Here is a 21,471-nt window from a genome sequence, read left to right as displayed (position 1 = left end):
CGTAACTAGGGGTCGTATGTAAGTTGGGTTTTCTTAAGTAGGGGACCGCCGGTATATGGTTAGTGAAGTCTTACAGCTATTGATGCTTCACTGGGGGATTCTGGTAAATATAAAATAATATGTTTTCCAGAATGGGATAAAGAAAACATTGCCTCTTAGCTATTTTGTAAGACCACCCCCTTAAAGGAAATCTACCACTAGGTAGTATTACAAAAGGATTCCAAACTGTAGAGTGCACTCTGTGTCTGCATCTGTACAGTACAGTGTAAGGAACTGTAGAGAGGCTGGAACATAAAGGCTTTCCTTAAGGATATTTGTTTCTAAGATAACCAGATAAAAAACAACAACATTATTTTGCATTATTATGTCTATTTTATATGTGACTATATAGGGCTCTCAGTAGTCATGTTGAGACATTTTATTGTTTTTAGTCCTTATCCAAATTTGAGCCAAGGTAATGAGTGGAACTACCATTGATTCAGCAGAAGATCCAAATCTCAGTGGTGGGAAGTTTCCATTTTATGAAATACAACAAAAAGCTAATTTAAAGACCTTTCAAACTTTTTTGTTTTACAGAATTTCAACAAACTTTATTTAATTCCATTCTTTTTGGACTGTTAAATGCAATCTATAATTTAGCATTTACATGAATAGCAACAAATGGATCTTCAGCTGTATTGCTGATTTGGAAGCGGGCAGAGCCATCAATGCCCACACTGATCTGTTTTCCAGTGCAACGGGTGCCTTCTTTTTGTCCCGAGATGACATCACAGTAAGTACCAGCTGGGAGGCCAGTCTTCAGATTTACATCCATATTCCTGAAAGGTTTCAGAATATTGAGCAACAATGTGCATGGATCTCTTTATAACTTCCAATTTTCTTGTTATTTAGAGTTTGAAGACACTATCAAATATGTTAACAATGGCCTTTGCTAGCATGCGCATGCGGTGGTAAAAATAATTCTAAATAATGCAAACAGAGTTACCAAAAATCACCAGTAGAGAATTGACATACTGTTATACTATACTATATTTGCAGTGACTAGTATAAAAAATGACTAGAATAAAACATTTGAGCTAATTCCCACCAGACAATAACTGTCTAAGCTACCACAAAAATTATGATTTGCAAAAGACATCTAAATTGCTAAACGACCCTCCAAAATACTTATTTATTTTTTTATTCATTTAATTTGTTTTATAGAGAACTTGTAGAGCCATGCAAACTTATAGAAATTGGTTATGTGGGCAAAAATGGGCAGAACAGTCATGTGCTTTTAAGTGACACCTATGGCTTCTAAGGATAAAATTCGGATTGGAAGAATAGAGAGTGAATAATCAGCTTTAATTTGGAAACTGGTCAATTAAAGTTGTCCTACCTATAAACGTTATTCCTGCAAAATATAAGAATAATAGGGCACCCATAGAAGTGGTTATCCAACTGTACAGTTTAATTTCCACACTGTAGTGGAAACTAAACAGGCACGGTCTCCGATGTGTGAACAGATATCAATACAAATGCTGGCGAAGGACCAAGTCCAGGCTTCTGAATAGCAAGATAAAGGATGCCACAGTTCATGAACGACTCCCATCTCTACAGTGTTTGGCATGCTTCTTTGCCGTGAATAAAGGGTTGGGTTTTACTGATGAGTGCACAGACTATATTCTTCTCCTGTATGCAGTACATGTTACCATTGAGATGTTTAGTTCTATTTACTTCACTATCAGTGAGTACAATAAGTACATAAAGCTTTCCACTGGATGTATGGTCACTTACAGGACGCCATCATAGACAGTTTTATCTGGGTCTGCTAAAACCTAGAAAACCCTTTATTTTCTACAAAATACTCACCAATCTTCATTATTGAAAACAATAAATCCTTTACTTCCACGTCCAAAAGCAATCTGGTTGCCTCCATTATCCCACCAGTTAATCAAGGTCTGTCCATCAACCACATTGCGGAAAATAACCATGTTCCTAAAGAAGGGAACATCTTTAATATATATATATATATATATATATATATACATATATATATATATATATATATATATATATATATATATATATTTATGTATATATATATATATATATACGTTTATGTATATATATTTATATATATATATTCAAAATAATCAGATTTTACATAGTAACCCAAGTGACTTACTTAATCTGACGCCAACGGTGCTCACAGACCCAGTCATTGCCACAAGTTGAATCAGCATTAATAGTGACAGGCTTAGTAGACCCGTCAGAATAGCTAGGAGGGCCAACCCAATCGTTTATATCCTGGAAAAATACAAATGTACATTTAGGGTTTTTTTTCCCAATAACTCCATGCTACATAAAACTGTTGCAACATTATTAAAATGAATTTACACGATACACTGAGAGTTCTTTTGGGAAGCAAAATGAGCAATGACCAAGGGTCATACCATCTGAAGGGTTATTTAAAACGCTGACCTTGCTAGACAGCAAACTGCATAACAGAAAAGCATAATGCTTGGCTTAGAACTGTCTAGTGCTGTCTATGCACTTTTTCTCAACATTTCTTTGGCCACACCCTTTTTAATCTGAATTCATGCCCCTTTTGGGGCTTATTTACTAAGGGTCTGCGGCCGTACGTTTGTCGTATTATCTATAATTTTCGGGTTTTGTGCGGCTGTGACAGGTATTTAACAGGGGATTGTGTCGCATGCGATTAGATTTTGGTGCAGCTGCGCTGGCTTTCAGAAATCAGGGGGCGCCCCGTCGGACAATCCGACTGATTTGGACGGAGCAGGGGATTAAACTTTCAAATTGTGTCGCACGATCAAGCACATACATATACCGGGAAGAAGAAGCTGAACTCCGGCGGACCTGAGCAGGAAAGCGACACATGCAGGATATCAGGCGCATGAGCTTAGTGAATCGCGACACAGTGCATTATCGTCAGACAATGTACTTTCGATGAACTCCTCCGGGCGGTTAAGTTAATGTACCCTATTACCTTTTGAACAATACCAGTTGAAAATGTCTCTAAGGTCTCAAATGTAAAATCTGTCAGAAACCATTTCATAAATGTTGTATAAGTTGCTTTAGACAGAATTTTTTTTAGCGAATTGCCACAGATGTCTGCAATAGTAGTTTCTAGATAGTGGATTAGCTAACTGTACACAGAGCCTTCGGTGTTGTCATGTGGAGAATTACGCAGCTGACTGGGCTGCATAGTTCTTACACTCTCTTCCGAGCTCGTACTTCTAAAAAATCATTTGAATTTATCTTTTAATATTTTCTGGCAACGCAAACTATTTGTTTTTCAAATATTAATATGAAGACCAAAATATAGTTTCAGTAATAGATATATGCATAGGTTCACTTATAAAAACTATGATAATAATACAAATATTTATATTTATATTTCTCAGTTACATTCTATCAAGTTACCTTTCCATTTACAAAATATCTTGGCCATCTGTAACTTGACATGACTCTTGTAAAGCCGTAAGGGTGTGCCAGCATAAAACCTATGCCCATTTTGTAAAGACTATAAAAACAAAATATATCAACAAATTAGTAAAAAAATTTAAAAGTATCATATGCACACAATTTATTACAGTTCTATTCGGAGCCTTCACTTTGATCCTGATTGTTTCTTGTGCAGCTACTTGCTACTATTTTTAATATGCAAAAATATAAAGTGGGTCCTGTGTATAAAATCACACACAATTTGATCTAAATGGTTCATATTCACATTCAGAGAGTTGTGTTAAGTGGTGTACCCCAAGGGTCAGTGCTAGGTGTGCTTATTTTTTATTGAGGTAGTTTTGTGAAAAATTACATTTTTATTTTTGAAGATGACAGTCAGCTATTAAATATGGTACAGCCTACAAAGGATATATATTACCTGCAAAATGTTTTCATGAAAAAGTCCAAATTTCTAGTGCACGGCTAGGAAATGCATTTTTTTTCCAATATATAACCTCCATATCATGTAAGAAGGAGCAGTACAGAGTGGGCAGGACAAGGCTTAAAATTAAACCAGCCAGACCATCTTAGGATATCCAGTGCAACATCCATCACGGAAAAACATAAAGACTGGTGCACACTCTTTATGAATACCCATCACTGACCATTTGGACATCAACATGTTGCACAGGTTCAGTGTGGATAAATGTGAGATTATAAACCAAGGTACTAATAATCTGCAATCAACATATGTCCTAGGAAGAGTAAAATTGGTAGTCGACAAGGATCTGGGTGACTTGAAAATCATAGATTAAGTAAAAGCTTGCAGTACCTTTAAAGACAGCAGGATCTTGACATATATTAAGAGAGGAATGACATAATATTACTAGTTAAAAAACATTGGCCTCATTTTGGAATCTGGATCATTTTGGGAAAAATACACCAAGCTGGTTGATTGTCTTCTGAGCAGGTAATTAATCAGGTTGCAGCCCCTTAGCAACCTCAGGCATGTCCTCTGTGGACATGAGCGTGATTGGTCAGGAGGAACATGTGACTCAGCTTTATAAAAGTAGATTCACGTGCCCAGACCCCATTACGCACAGGAGACACAGCTAGGGAAAGGTTGCTGCTCTACATAGGGCCAGTCAGACAGTCCGGGACTTCTCAAATACCAAGAATTGCCTTTTTGATGGCACTTAGATAGGGATAAGGATGCTGTGACTAGGCACTGTGAAGAAATGAATAAATGTTTTTTTATGTTTTCATCATTTTTAAAATTTCTTTATATTTTATTACAATTTCACATGGCTTACAAATCATTTAGCCCTAAAATTTACACATTCACAAAATATAAAATCTCCAGAGACACCAAACATGTGGATGTTACTTGTTGTACGGGAGCACAGTGGTGCTCAGTAGGGGAAGAAGGCCATACAGTATTTAGTGGTTTATAAAATATTTGTTTTTTCATTAATGTGGCCATGTAAAGGCTTTTTTAATTTTTTGTGGTAGAAGTTGCATTTTCCAGTGACACTTTTTTGGGGTGACTCTGCCCTATGGATGAATATTTATTAACTTTTCTGTGTGGTGAAGTAGAAAAAACATCAGTTCTGTAATAAATGTTTTTCATTTTTCTTTGGTGTCCACTGTATAGACTAAGTAACATGTTTATTGTGAGGTTTTAATAATTGTTTAGTTTTATTTTACGGGTCCTTACCGATATGATGATACCAAATATGTGGGGTTTGTCTGAGATTTTATCTTTTTTCCTTTATACCTTATATACTCGAGTATAAGCCCAGTTTTTCAGCACAAAAAATGTGCTGAAAAACCCAAACTCGGCTTTTTCTTCGAGTCAAAAAAATAAATATATCTAAACTCACCTTTCCGGTGACTCCTGTATATCTTCTGTGCGATCTGTCCGGCAGCGGCGGCAGGCTATATACACTGGGGCAGGGTCTCGCAGGCTGTATACACTGGGGCAGGGTCTGGCAGGCTATATACACTGGGGCAGAGCCTGGCTGGCTATATACTGGGGAGGCTGTGACCAATGCATTTCCCACCCTCGGCTTATACTCGAGTCAATAGGTTTTCCCGGTATTTTGTGGTAAAATTAGGGGCCACGGCTTATACTCGGGTCGGCTTATACTCGAGTATATACGGTAGGTCATTTTTATATATAAAAGGGAGTTTAAAGCATTTTTATTCATTTCTTGATTTTTTTTATTGTTTCCATTTTTCTTACCTTTTAACTGACTATGGGATGTGAACAAGCAATTGTTCAATTGCTTGCTCATTATAATATCCTGACATACAATGAGTATTTCAGGGTATTATCACTGTGACAGGATCTTACAGGCTATGACTATGGGCAGCACGTATCAGACCCCATTAGTGATTGGCTCCTCCAAACCGCAAGAATGTTGCAGAGGGTCTCAATCCGTAAGCCATTTAAATGCTGTGGTAGCACTCAGTAACAGCTAATTACCAGTGCTTGGTGCCAAACATGTATGGTGAAGAGTGGGAAGGGGTTAATCCCTCATGTAAATAAATGGGTTTGAATACCGAGTGCAGCTTTGACTGCTGTGACTTTAACATAAATTTCTTTTATTATTTTAAGTACTTTCCCTAATCCATTTTGGGCAAGGCAGTTTCCCTGTTATTCCCCCCAATTTCATCCCTCTCGTCTGTACTATCCAAATTTTACAAGTATTTCTGCATTTAAAAATTTGGTTCCCATTAACCTCAGCTCAATAGAGATTAGTGGAGCAGAGCGTTCATGCACAACCGTCTTTTCTATAACTCTTATGGAGCAACGAGGGGTCGTTCGCACCCATCGTTTTTGCGATCTGTGGGGGTCTTAGCACTGAGAACTCTAATGATCAGCAAGTTAGGCCCTAAATTTTCTTAGCGGCAAAACTCCTTTAAAACAGAATAGGTGCCCCTAAATTGGGGTTTTCATGATTTTCATAAAAATGAGAAAAATTGCACCCACAATTCTGAACCTCCTTACATCCTAAAAAAAGAGAGGATGCATAAAAAGCCATGCCTGTAGAAAGCAGACATTTGGGAAATGTTAGTTATAAAGTTACTTGGGTGACTATGACTATCTGCCTGAAAAGCAGAACATTTTGAACTTTGGAAATGAATAATGTTTAGAAATTTCCTTTTTTTTCATAACTAAACACAAAAGATATCAACATTTTTCTATTACTGTGAAGTACAATGTGTGACGAGAAAACAATCTCAAAATCCCCAGGATATGTTAAAGCATTACAAAGTAAGATCCTATAATGACAATTTTAAAAATCAGGTCTAGTCCTAAGGCCCTATAATGGCTTAGACCAGAAGGGGTTAAAAGTGTACATAGAGAAGCCATAGCACAGTTTTGTTATTTTGGAACCCATTATGCTGATTGATCTTTCTACTTTTTCTTGAGAGCCCAACCTGAAAAAAAGCTCTAAGGAGAATAATAAGGAGGATAACATAATGAAGGATGCAAGAAGTTTTCCTCCTCTTGCTGCAAGTGGTGAAAGGGCCTCTTCACATTCCATTATTTTAAATTTAATATAATGATTTAATTCTTAAATTATGTAATTCATTTATCATACCGAGAGTCAAAGAAAGTGAGGATGGAGCCTCCTCCTGCACCGTGTCCTCGCTGATTATCATGGTTGTCTACAAAGACCAAGGCTCGGTCATGTGGCATAAAGCCCCAGCCTTCTCCCCAGTTCCTATTGAGAAATAAATGTATTATTCTAAGAATCTAAATATGGATGTATGGTTAATAGAGATAAGCGAGTATACTCGTCCGAGCTTGATGCTCGTTCGAGTATTAAGGTACTCGAAACGGCTCGTTGCTCGGACGAGTATTTCTCCTGCTCGAGATCGAGCATTTAATTAAAAAAACACAGTGAAGAACAATGAAGAATAGAATAAAAACAGTGAACACAGTGACCACAGGATCATTTAAGTGAAAAACACAGTGAAAAACACAGTGAAGAATAGATTACAGATGTTCGGCACATCTGCTTACTTGTCGGGAGATACGCGCGGAACGGTGCGAACAAAATAGTATGTGAAGAACAATATATATGTGTGAAGAACACATTGCAGAACACGGTGAGCAGGACAGAGACAACGAGGAGCAGCACAGAGACACCGGGGAGCAGCACAGAGACACCGGGGAGCAGCACGGAGACATGGGGCAGCGGCAGCACGAAGACATGGGGCAGCGGCAGCACGGAGACATGGGGCAGCGGCAGCATGGAGACATCAGGCAGCGGCACAGAGCGGCACGGAGACATCGGGGCACGGAGACATCGGGGCACGGAGACATCAGGGCACGGAGACAGCGGGGCACGGAGACAGCGGGGCACGGAGACATCGGGGCACGGAGACAGCGGGGCACGGAGACATCGGGGCACGGAGACAGCGGGGCACGGAGACAGCGGGGCACGGAGACAGCGGGGAGCGGCGGGGAGCCGCACGGAGACATCGTTGCACGGAGACATCGGGGAGCGGCACGGAGCGGCACGGAGACATCGGGGCACGGAGACATCGGGGAGCGGCACGGAGCGGCACGGAGACATCGGGGCACGGAGACATCGGGGCACGGAGACATCGGGGCACGGAGACATCGGGGCACGGAGACAGCGGGGCACGGAGACAGCGGGGCACGGAGACATCGGGGCACGGAGGCAGCGGGGCACGGAGACATCGGGGCACGGAGACATCGGGGCACGGAGACAGCGGGGCACGGAGACAGCGGGGCACGGAGACAGCGGGGCACGGAGACAGCGGGGCACGGAGACAGCGGGGCACGGAGACAGCGTATCTCCCGACAAGTAAGCAGATGTGCCGAACATCTGCAATCTATTCTTCACTGTGTTTTTCACTTAAATGATCCTATTCTTCACTGTTCTTCACATCTGCTAACTTGTCGGGAGATAATATACGCGCGGAACAGTGAAGAATAGATTGCAGATGTTTGCATACATCTGCTAACTTATCAGAAGACATTCTTTTTCAATTAATTAACACATTTTATTCCCGAACCATGGTCCCTTTGAAAAATGCTCGAGTCTCCCATTGACTTCAATGGGGCTCGTTATTCGAGACGAGCACTCGAGCATCTGGAAAAGTTCGTCTCGAATAACGAGCACTCGAGCATTTTAGTGCTCGCTCATCTCTAATGGTTAATTCTTAAGCCTGGTAATTTTAAAATCACCTCAAGTATACCATCTTCTCTCCATTCCACTTACGAATTACATTTCCAAGCTTAGCTCCATATTTGAATTCTGTCACACGTCCATTCCCAAAATATTCACTAGCTGAAATGGCTTCTCCTCCTAGATCAATCACCTTATGGAAATATATTGTTGTAATTGATATAAAAACATAATCAAGATTATTATATATCACTCAACTAAATAAGTGCAGTGTTTTCAAGTAAACTCTTCATTTAAAGGACATCTACCAGGATGAAAGACTATATGCAAATGAGCCTGAGGGGCTCCATTAACACCTATGGGGCATGGAGACCCTCAGGCTCATTTGCATACAGTCCTTCATCCTGGTGTTATATGCCCTTTTAGACTTATTTATGTTGTCAAATAGAAAAGAATGTTGTGTTACCATATAGTTCATATGGTTGAGAAAAGACACATCTATCAAGTTCAACCGAGCAGGGAAAGGATTGGATAAAGAAGGGATTTAAGGTGAACAATTCTATATAACATAACCATCAATGTTATTTTGATGTAAAAAAGCAGCTAGACCCTTCTTGAAGTTCCCTGCTGTCCACACTGTGACCAGCGCCTGAGGAACGCTATTCCACAGATCTTTCTGGCTTTAGAGGCAGAAAGGACTCTCCCAGATTTACACCACCTAGGACATATGTTGCCTCTGGATTATTAGCCCCAGGCGCATAACCTTCATTTGTCCACATTGAACCTCATTTGTCAAACATTCAGTATTTTCAAGTCACCCTGCAGCCTATGAACATCCTCCACATACTGTATTACACTACACAGCTTGGTGTCATCTGCAAAAATATACAGAGTGCTATTAAAATACATTAAATAATAATGGGCACAGAACCCTGGGGTACACCACTAAAAAGTGGTGACCATTCTGGTAGCAATCATTGACCACAACCCTTTGGATTTCATCCTTTGTACAGTTTTCAATCCAATTGCAAATAATTCCTGCCAAACTAATAGACTTTATTTTACCCATCAGGACAGTGAGGGAGGAACAGTGTTGAATGTCCAAGAACACAATATCCACAACAGCTCCTCCAGGCATCAGATTACATCTTAATTAAAGCAGATCAGGTTAGTCTGACAACATCCATCCTTAGATAATCCATGCTGGCTGTCACATTTACCGTTGATTGCATGGACCACACTTCAGATTGTCGTTTCTTGTGACATCATCATGGAGCTCGATTATAGGCAGATTGATTTATAACAGATTTATAAAATCCTCATATACTGCATATTGTAGTATGGCAGCATGTAGGATCAATTAGACAACCTAGGGTAAAGTACTCTAGGGCAGTGATGGCAAACCTTTTAGAGGCCGAGTGCCCAAACTACAACGAAGACCCGCTTTTTTTATCGCAAAGTGCCAACACAGAAATTTAATTTGTGATTTATACTCCCTTCTCTGTCAGTTTTCATTGATACCAGCACCCTGAGGACACCAATAAAGCAGAAAATAGTTCCAGGTAGCAATGTCGTTTTAAAATACCTCTGTGCACAGCAAGTCCTGGGCTGTCTGGGACTGCAGGAAGATACCTGGAGTCATCTCTGGTGATGGCCTGAGTGCCCACAGAAAGGGCTCTGAGTGCCACCTCTGGCACCAGTGCCATAGGTTAGCCATCACTGCTCTATGGGGTCTTAAAAATAGTAAAACCCCCTTTCCCTAAAACTGATAACAATAAACAGTAAAAATCATAAACATGTGAGGTATCCTCATTTTCCAAAATGTCCAATATATCAAAAAATAATGGTATTCTGGGTATTTAAGCCTGTAACAGGAAAAATGGGACCCAAATGGGAGAAACATTAAAAAATTTATAAAAAGCAACCAAAGGGTCATATAGTCCCAACAGTGGTAGCAAAGAAAATGTCAACTCCTAATGCAAAAAAAATTACTTCTCACACAGCTCCGTAAACTGAAGTGTAATAAAGTTATTAGCGCCAGAAGATGGTAAATTTAAGACTTTCTTTTTTGTACAGAAGGTTTTCACTTTTATAAAAAATATTCGAACACAATAAAACCTATATAAATTTGGTATCCCTGTTATTGTACCAGCCCAAATAATAAGAGAGGTGTCATTTAGAGCGCACAGTGAAACCAGTAAAAACTAAGCCCGTAAAAAAATGGGGTTATACAACCTAGGGTTAAAGGGGTTTTCCCACGATTCAAGTTAGGTCCTATACATGGGATAGGGCCTAACTTGCTGATCGCTGGGGGTCTAAATGATGAGTCCACCACAGATCACGAAAACGAGGGGTCCCTTGGGGTCGCAGTTATATTAGTCGAAACCCTAATCGCTGTGGGAGGGTAATAGAGTGGACGGCTGTTCTGCTCCGTTAATCTCAATAGAGCTGATGTAGATTGCCAAGTGCGGTTTATCTACTCTCTTAAACAAAAACTCTTATAACATTACAGGAACTAGTGCTAGTATCCAGGGGGCTATTCTATGTCTATCTTCATGCCTAGGGAGAGAAAAACCTCTCTATCATGGGCTATGTGAGGTCCTATATTACTAGGAGGGGGTTCAGTTTGAGCCATGGGTCCCAAATCTTAAAGAAGGATTGCTGTTTACCCTGTCTAAACACAAATATCTTTTCAAACGTACAATGTTATCCCACCATCTGACTTAGGTTTCGATATCTCAATTGGGAAGATGATTTACAGTTTCTTGCTATAAGTAATTTGGTGGCTAGTAGTATGTGTGTTTTGAGTTTTCAATGGTGGTATGGGATTACTACCATATCTAGTAGCAGTAAAGCTCAATGTGGTTCCCTTGGGAAATAGGGCCCAGAACAATGCAAATACTTTGATTCAAAGGGGTTTGATTTTAGGGCATTCCCATAAGACCCCTTTTGCCCACACTCCCTCCAGCATAGATTAGGGCTTCCTGGGAACATTCTGGCTAACTGTTTTGGGGTGTGATAACACCTGGTTAGTACCTTTAAGTGCACTTCTGTTAGATTTGCACACTTCCTGGCTGTTGCTCCCCATTTAAATGCTTGAAGCCATTGTGACTTGGTATAGGTGCTTTTCGGATCCTTTTCCCAGTTTAGTATATGTGCTCTTTTCCCCCACTCCCTTCACCTCTCCATATGGACTTCATAAATAGGCTGTGTGGTATGGAAGATCTTTGGGTCCTCCATTGATAAATAATCTTGGGCAATTTTGAGTAGGTATAGGTTGTCTGCTTGTACGGTTCCACGTAAATTGGGCTTCCCCAGGACCTGGTTCGGGAGGTCTAGGAATTGTATTTCCGTGCATTGTTTAATTTCCCGCCTCCCGGGCCACAGGCGCACCCGTGCCCCACTCTGCTTCTCCGGTCCCCCGCTGGCTGACTTACCTAGCTGCAATTAAGCACTGAATCCGGCACGCAACAGCTTTCTGAGATTTGAAGAGCCAGCACGCCGAAAATTGGTGCTAGCCGGCCGCCCATTCTGTTTAGATTCCAGCCCCTCCTTGTGTCCCCTACTGGATCTTCGTGTCTTGTGCTCTAGAGAAAGCTGTGTTCCATGCCCTTTGATGTTATTGTGATTTCCCTTGTGACCCAGGTTCCATTACTACCCTCCTATGCTGCCTGCCTTGACCTATTACTACATCCCAACTCTGATCCCGTGCTGCCCATCCTGACCTCCTGCCTGTGCCCGGCTATAATTTTGCTCAACGTCTTTGTACCTTGCCTTGGCTGTCACTGCAGCAAGTCCAACATGCTTTGCGGCGTGCTCTGTTGTACCGGGTACCATTTAAATTACGGTCCCAGCTGTTGGCTTATGTCATCATCCGCACTACCCCTGGAGCCTGAAAGTAGGCCTGCAGGTTGGGAACTCCCATCCCTCAATATTGTTTTTAGAGCAAATAGAATAGACACTGCTTCTCTCAGTTTGGTTTTCCCCTATATAAATGTCATAAGATTTTTCAGCATTTTCTGTATAAATGTTGTTTCAATATGCACTGTTAGAGTGCAAAAGAAATATAATTTCTTGGGAAGTATCATCATTTTGTACATAACAATCTTCCCATCCAGGATATTTCTAGCTGATGCATACTATTCGACTACCTTTGGAGGTTTGGTAAGGTATAGCCTCCCATGAGGGTCCCAATGAGCGACATAAGGATCGCCATCGGAGGCTTGTCACTCTTATGTGAAACCTGCCTAGTTATTGTATACCTTGAAGTTTTAAATTTTCATGTTTACAGTGATTTCCATTAATAACACACTAGATGTTTTGGCAGTAGTCTAGTTATTTTAGAAACAGTGTCTACTTATCCTCAGAAATGGACTGTGATTTAGTGATCCATTGTCTCAGGTCCTGTGGAGCATCAACAGACACTAGCATTCCTGACCTGAAAATTTCCATACCCTGAATCCTGCCACCTGCACCCGCCACAGTCCTTCTTAGGGTTTTCGTCTTGGCAGTTGAACCTCTCCTGCCAGTAACATGAAGCTGGTCTGGCTTTATACATAGCAATCCATTGTCATGTTACCTTATTTGGTTAATTCATATAAACTTTAAACAGTATGGAGAATTGTATGATAATTGAGGGAATTCAACAAAATAAAAAAAAAAAAAAAGTTTATCTTACCTCCTGATAAATAAAAGGTTTAGCACCACTGGGGAACCACTGAGTGTTTAAGTTGTTAAGTCTGTTGATAACAGCCTTGATATCTCCGGGCCACATATGTTTAGAAGCGTCGAGCCTGAAGCCAGCCACACCAATACTGATGAGCTTATTCAAAAATTCTGCAATCTTTCCACGCACATAGTCCTTCTCCAGAGCCAAGTCCAAGAGTCCCAAAAGCTGGCAGTCTCTTACCTGCGAGAATTACAAATCATCAACATTCTAGGATTTTATCCACTTTATCCAATATAAAGCAAAATTTTGCAGAATGTGTACAACATTGTGAACTCAGGGTTTTTTCACTCATTTCTTGATCTCCACCTTCAAAAATCTGTGTACAGAGGTGTCTGAGGGCTTTTTTTGTGCGGAAAAAATGTTACTTCTCCGTCACATTATTTATTATTCCATATAGCAAAAAAGACAAAAGGTGCATCATTCACCCAGAAATTCTTCTTTATTTAACAGAATTCATAAAACAGAGAGGTGTAGAAAGGCATAACTTGCCGTGACAGACTGTTTTGCGCTCTCCTGCGCTTCGTCTAGCCGTAGGCTAGGCAAAGCGCAGGAGAGCGCAAAACGTTGCGTTTTTCCCTAGATGGTCTGATCGTTCCTACCATATACTGCAATACTACTGTATTGCAGTATATGGCATTTTTTTACAGTATTCATGGCTCATTGTAACGAATCTTCAGAAACCATGCAGTCATGGCAACAGATCAGCGCCCCTGGTGACGTTTGGGGGAGCGACGATCGTGCCCACGTGCCGCCATCTTTTAAATGCCGCCGACAAAGCTGCAGCATCGGAAGAATTAATAGCAGTGGGGGTTTGCTGCAATATGCAACAAACCCCACCTGTGTATTAAGAGGGCTCAGCCCTTCATACAGTCCCACCTCTGTGCCGTACAGCTACTGCGTGGAGCATCAAGGGGTTAACTGGACAAAGCATGCTGGATGATAAATCTGATGTAGTTTATCGCAGTCCAACGTTACATCTTGGCATCTTACATCTTAGTTTAGGCCAGAAAAATGCAACACAATTCCAGTCTGATGTGATTTTTTGGTACAACTTTCACATGCTCTTTTTCCAGCAAAGACACAACCATTTGTTGTACATTACTGTATGTTAAATTAGAATAATTAATAGTCATAATCCCTGAGTATGATTACTCATGTTGTAGTTTATTATAAAACTTATGTTATCATAGTAAATCAAAGCCAGCACTTACCTTACCTCCAGTGCTACAATTGCTTAGAAGAAATCTACCATCAAAATCAAGCCTGGTAAACCAGGGACACTTACTCATACTGTAGATCCAGGCACCATGACTGTCAAAATCTTCTTATATTTGTTACCCATTTTTGCTAAAATAAACTTTTAAAATTTTGAAGGAGGACTCGGGGGGAGGGTGTTTATCCAGAGCCCCTTCTTGCTGTCACTTCACAGGCTGTTACACTGTTACCATGGGTAAGAAATACAAGAAGATTACCCCAGTCACAGTGCCTGGATCTATGTGTAAGTGTCTATTTATCTTATTTTATTTTGATGGTATATTTTTATTAATGGAGAGGTGACCACGTGTAGAGATGACATCTGAGTCATGCTATAAATGAATGAGATGGGAAAACTTATTAAAGAGATTTTCTTTTAGCTTTCACACATTACCTGATAAGGATCACTGTAACTTTCAATACCTCCTGTTGAAGATCTACATTTGCCATCATTAAAATCTAGGTTGGAGTATGGAACACCAGGGAAATCTCTAGCACCAGAATTGAAATAACTCCCACATGTGGATCCAGTGCCAACTCCTGCACCATAACCTGTCATATGGTTCATGACAACATCGACATAAATGTACACCTAAAAAAAAGTAGTAGTTAAACATTAAAAGGTGTTAGAACACTATTGTTTAGTATGGGTAAGGCTACTAAAATGTACATTAATTAATAAGTGGGGCTGCTAAACTCTCCGAATAAGGGGGCGTCTTTACTTATTCACAACGATACAGCTTAGGGGGTGCTGATACGTATAATTGTGCTACAGGTTAATGAGGCAGGATGCTTAAAGGGGGTTTCCCAATGTTATTGTTTGTTATACAATTTTCCAATATACTTTCTGTATCAATTACTCACAGTTTTATAGATCTCTCCTTATTGTCCTCCTGTAGAAAGCTTCCATGTTTACTAACAGTGAATAGAAATCTAACCATGGTCACACAGGTGCATGGCTCATTATATCACACAGTTCTGATTACTCTCTGTGATACTAACTAGCCGTGCACCTGTGTGACCATGGTCAGATTTCTGTCCACTGGAAGTAAACGTAAGACCTTTCTATAGAATGACAGCAAGCAGAGCTCTAGAAACCAGTAAGGAATTGAAACAGAAAGTATATTGAAAAATTGTAAAACATTTTATAATGCAAACAATAACATTCATTTGTTGAAATGGGAATACTCATTTAAGGACATGGTATTAACAAGGCGGTGCTGCTGCATCATATGAACTATTGAGGGAGTGAAAAGGATCTACATACATTAATTAGGGTTTCTGTTTTAGAAAAAATAAGTCAACTAACTAAAGTAAGAATGTATAAAAATAATTTATTTGATGGGGGACATGCATTTAATGTGGGGGCTATAATTAATTAAAAAAGGGGGCACTGCATACAACAACAATTTAGTGGGTAAATTATATATTTATCCAGGAGAAACTGTAGAATAATTTAGTCAAGAACATAGTATTTCTAATATGTGTTGATAAGTCACAGTGTATTATTTGATACATGTGGGGGTAGCAAATTCTGCAGAAAGATCCTATTGCTCTATATCTGATGGAGAAGGATTGTCACCTGTGAGGAATCTACCAGGACAAAGACCAGGAAGGACCCGATCAGCACAGAGAAGTGGCAATAGCTGCAACTGATTGAAACTGATGTCTTTCTTTGCACAATGGCATCCGTGGTGTGAAGTATATATATATATAAATACTTTGAGTATAAAATTTATACACAAGTATAAGCCGAGTTTTTCTGCACAAAAAAATGTGCTGAAAAACTTTACCTCAGCTTATACTGAAGTCATGAGAAAACACTGTACTCACCTTCCGATGTCGCCCCTCCACACCCTGGCAGATGCTCCGGCATCGGCTCCGTGTCCCTGGGCTGTGAAGGCTGTATACTACGGGGGATGGACAGGCAGTATACTACAGGGGGCTGGTAGGCTGTATACTACAGCGGGCTGGCTGGCTGTATACTACAGGGGGTTGGGCAGACTGTATACTACAGGGGGGCTGGGCAGGCTGTATACTACAGGGGGCTGGGCAGGCTGTATACTATAGGGGGGCTGGGCAGGCTGAATATTAGATGGGGCTGGGAAGGCTGTATACTACAGGGGGCTGGGCAGGTTGTATATTAGAGGGGGCTGGAAGGCTATATACTAAAGAAGGCTTGCATGCTATGTACTATAGGGGGCTGGCAGGCTATGTACTATAGGGGGCTGGCAGGCTAAACACTACAGGGGGCTGGCGGGCTATACACTACAAGGGGCTGGCAGGCTATACATTACAGAGGCTGTCAGTCTATATAGTGCAGTCAATAGGTTTTTCCAGTTTTTTGTATATAAACATATATATATATATATATATATATATATATACACAACTTATGTTGTAAGGTGTCTGGTAAGGTTGTGGATGGAAGATAACAGAAATCAAGAAGGACTGCATGATGCTTTATTAGAACATAAGGCTTTTTTCTTTAAAGTTATATGGGTTGGATTTCTTGGACTAGAGGGCAGGCTGGTATGGGGGGTTTCCAGTCCACCCACCTAGTCCAGGGTGTTCTCAGGTGAGGCTTGCTGAGGTCATCAGTGGGAAATAAATGCATTACCCAGGATGTCAGTCTATGGAAGTGAAGCCTGGGAACAGGCCACCTGCTTGAAACCTGTGCAAGGCATGGACCTTGTGACTTTGTTTTTGGTGTAAGGCATTAGGCCTGCACTAGGATAGTGAGGTATCATGCTGTATAGCTAGAACCGGACAGGCATAGCATTTTGTTTTATAGAAGTAAAAAGAATTGGACGGCACTCACCCAAATCCTGTGGCATAAAAAGTTCTTCTTTATTGAAAAGATCGGGACATCACAAACAGGTTACAGCGGGGAGGGAGTGATGCATGGTGCTCAGAGAGAGGCTACGGCCGTTTCGCGCTGTCTGCGCTTCTTCCGGCCTCCATGTGGGGATTAAAACAATGCAGGCTTTTAAGCTCTCAGGGTGGGATAACAACCGCCCTAATCGTGGTTATACACATGGTGATAGGTTCAAAAACAACAACACATTAGTTGGGCGGCACCAATCATATACAGCCTAAACCCTGTCAAAAGGCTAAAACTCACCTGGGGTCCATGTGCGCCACACCTCTACTCCCTTTAACAGGTGTACCCGTGGTTTGCGGCGCATTTCCGGACACGGCCGGTAGCTCCGCCCCCAACAGGATGTCCCACGTGGGAAACGTCACCTGATCCTAACCCCGCCCACCGCACTCACGGGTCACATGACGCGTCACCGTGGTAACCGTTGACAGCGTTCCAGCGACACCGGGTGAGTGACTCAGCGATGGGGAGGGGGAAGGAGAGAGGATGTGCATGCGCCTTGGCCCCAGTAGGTGATACGAAGCCTTGTTACATTATAGCGTACATGTGTTTGAATCGTTTCATTCTATTCTGCGTGACCACTTACATGAGCTAATATAACCTGTGAATTAAAAACAATACGGTGGGTAGGACTTCCACCTAATCACCCATTATGTACATTGCAACAAGGATATAAGGCTCGGTCAGTGCGACCCCAAGCATCATAATTTCGTTTATAGAAAAATGCCCCAGTCAATTTTATCGTTCAAACCCACTGGTCCCATGGCATTTGAGCGTATGATCCACCTATTCTCTGTTTGTAATAACAGGCGTTCTCTGTCTCCTCCCCTCTTTAAGTTTTTTATGACCTCAATCCCCGCAAATTTCAAAGTTTTTGTATCCCCTCCATGACACTCACGTATATGTTGTATGAGACGGGGGGCCCCTACACCTGTTTCCACTGATCTCAAATCTCAATTCTCAAATCTCATTTGAGATCAGTGGAAACAGGTGTAGGGGCCCCCCGTCTCATACAACATATACGTGAGTGTCATGGAGGGGATACAAAAACTTTGAAATTTGCGGGGATTGAGGTCATAAAAAACTTAAAGAGGGGAGGAGACAGAGAACGCCTGTTATTACAAACAGAGAATAGGTGGATCATACGCTCAAATGCCATGGGACCAGTGGGTTTGAACGATAAAATTGACTGGGGCATTTTTCTATAAACGAAATTATGATGCTTGGGGTCGCACTGACCGAGCCTTATATCCTTGTTGCAATGTACATAATGGGTGATTAGGTGGAAGTCCTACCCACCGTATTGTTTTTAATTCACAGGTTATATTAGCTCATGTAAGTGGTCACGCAGAATAGAATGAAACGATTCAAACACATGTACGCTATAATGTAACAAGGCTTCGTATCACCTACTGGGGCCAAGGCGCATGCACATCCTCTCTCCTTCCCCCTCCCCATCGCTGAGTCACTCACCCGGTGTCGCTGGAACGCTGTCAACGGTTACCACGGTGACGCGTCATGTGACCCGTGAGTGCGGTGGGCGGGGTTAGGGTCAGGTGACGTTTCCCACGTCGGACATCCTGTTGGGGGCGGAGCTACCGGCCGTGTCCGGAAATGCGCCGCAAACCACGGGTACACCTGTTAAAGGGAGTAGAGGTGTGGCGCACATGGACCCCAGGTGAGTTTTAGCCTTTTGACAGGGTTTAGGCTGTATATGATTGGTGCCGCCCAACTAATGTGTTGTTGTTTTTGAACCTATCACCATGTGTATAACCACGATTAGGGCGGTTGTTATCCCACCCTGAGAGCTTAAAAGCCTGCATTGTTTTAATCCCCACATGGAGGCCGGAAGAAGCGCAGACAGCGCGAAACGGCCGTAGCCTCTCTCTGAGCACCATGCATCACTCCCTCCCCGCTGTAACCTGTTTGTGATGTCCCGATCTTTTCAATAAAGAAGAACTTTTTATGCCACAGGATTTGGGTGAGTGCCGTCCAATTCTTTTTACTTCTATACAATAGTTTGGACTATTACTTTTTTCTGGAATATTGGCACCACAGTCATCCTGAATATTGAGCACTAACCCGGTGGTTCCGTGCCTAGGTCGCCAGTGGACTGTGTACACTAAGTGGTTGATGGAGGTGCCGCAACCGGCTGTTTTTCTTGCCTGAGAAAGCATTTTGTTTTATGTTTCAGTTTGCTAAATAAATGCACAGTTTGGACCTTAAACCTGCTTTGTCATTGCTGACACCACTGTTTAAGCTGAATTCCCTACAATATATATATCTATATGCAGTATGTATATATAACTTGCATGTATATGTATGTATATTTGTATTGCATATATATATATATATATATATATATATATATATATATACTACATATGTGTAAAGCGCACATATGGTATATATGTATTACCCAATATATTGTTTGAGATAGGCAATATGGTAAAAATTTAAATATATGAGACCCTGATCCAAAGTTTGCATTGGGGCCTTGGAGTCTTGTTATGCCATTGGGGTAGGTAATCAACAACTTTAAAATGCAAACTAAGTATTGCCCTTTAACAAAAAAAAACAATGGAATAGAAGAATAGATAATAATATCACCTTGCCTATAATATTTTTTCCTGCATATAAAGTCTATAAAAAATAACTCTAGAATGGATGTTTTTCAGTTAACCCCCCCCCCCCAAACAAAAATAAAATAAAAATTATTAAAAAGCCATGTACATTAGACTAACACTAACAGCACTCCACAAGCTCTATCTATGCCAAAAGATGCAGCAATTCTCTTTCTTCCAAAGGTGTTTCATAATAGCTTAGAATTATAACATAAAAATAAACCAATTTAATTTAAGTACATGTAGCAAATAATCAAATTTAAATATCTTCACAAATCAAATAGCCTGGAATACTATTTTAATAAAACTGGAGACGCGAGAACACATACCCCAACATTGTTGCATTTTGCCACCATGTTTCTGAACTGTTGCTCATTCCCAGACCGGGTACAGATCTTATAACTAACAGGTTGGTATCTCTCATCCCAGGGCCTCCATGGATTTGTAATAATATAGTTTTCACTTACTGGAGATACCTAGAACATATAGAAAATATTATTTTTGAGCAAGACATTTTTGCCCAAAATCATGCATCTCACACATCTCCACAAATGAATAACATGCCAGCATTGCAATAGCATATATATCACTTTATGGCACATGCAAGTCACAGATGATTTATTAAGCGAAATATGATTCATAATAACTAACAGCAAACTTATTCAATCAGAATATAACAATAAAATACTGCATTGTGAATAAGTTGTTTCTATGTATTGCCTTTGTGGAAATCAACACAATACTCTTCTTCAACATCTAGTACTCAAGTACACAAACCAGAATTTGGGTTGAATTTGTAAAATCTGGAATGTGAAAATTGTCCATAGAATTGAAAAAGAAATAATTGTTATCATACAACTAAAAACATCATTATGTAATGGAAAAATCCTTTTACAAGACTTTCAATTTAAAGTACATTTGATTTGGAAAAGGTCAATATATTAACTCATACCTGAACACCCCCAAATCCATTTGGTCCCAAATAACGCTCACATTCTGCAGCAATATCATCCCAGCGCCATTCAAACAAGTGGACGATAGAAGTTCTGCCTGCCCGGACATTGGGATTATACTGGGCAGTGGCAAGGCCAGCAGTGATCAACAATAGGATTAGCTTCATTTTCATTTCCGAATAGACCGACTCTTGTCTTAGAGTATTTATACCATGAGATGAAGGAGGAGCTTAGGAGAAAATCTGAAGCAGCTGAAATCGAATTAGAATATTCTCACTGTAGATTTCACAATGGATGCCTCTATATAGTAACAGCAAAGACATGTGCGTCAGAATATGTTACGATTTATAGCTCATCTGAGTAGCTTATCTGTTTCCGTTTTCCTGATACATCATAAAATCTATTTGCAGTC

The 21,471-nt window shown here is 40.8% G+C and overlaps 1 protein-coding gene across 1 annotated transcript; it reads right to left on the bottom strand.

Annotated features, from left to right (window-relative positions):
- Positions 1–561: 561 nt before the first annotated feature.
- On the bottom strand, positions 562–21,273 carry LOC140103982 (pancreatic alpha-amylase-like). The gene is made up of 10 exons (XM_072127302.1): positions 21,059–21,273; positions 20,436–20,582; positions 14,996–15,193; positions 13,297–13,527; positions 8,678–8,811; positions 7,059–7,181; positions 3,427–3,526; positions 2,168–2,289; positions 1,852–1,977; positions 562–818 (listed from the first exon to the last, which is right to left on the bottom strand). The coding sequence occupies exons 1-10, from the start codon at positions 21,230–21,232 to the stop codon at positions 629–631; spliced, it is 1,545 nt and encodes a 514-aa protein (XP_071983403.1). The 5' UTR covers positions 21,233–21,273; the 3' UTR covers positions 562–628.
- Positions 21,274–21,471: the final 198 nt, after the last annotated feature.

Source organism: Engystomops pustulosus, chromosome 10, assembly GCF_040894005.1.
Source record: "Engystomops pustulosus chromosome 10, aEngPut4.maternal, whole genome shotgun sequence".
NCBI classification, from domain to species: domain Eukaryota; kingdom Metazoa; phylum Chordata; class Amphibia; order Anura; family Leptodactylidae; genus Engystomops; species Engystomops pustulosus.
This window is presented reverse-complemented; position numbering and strand designations above follow the sequence as displayed.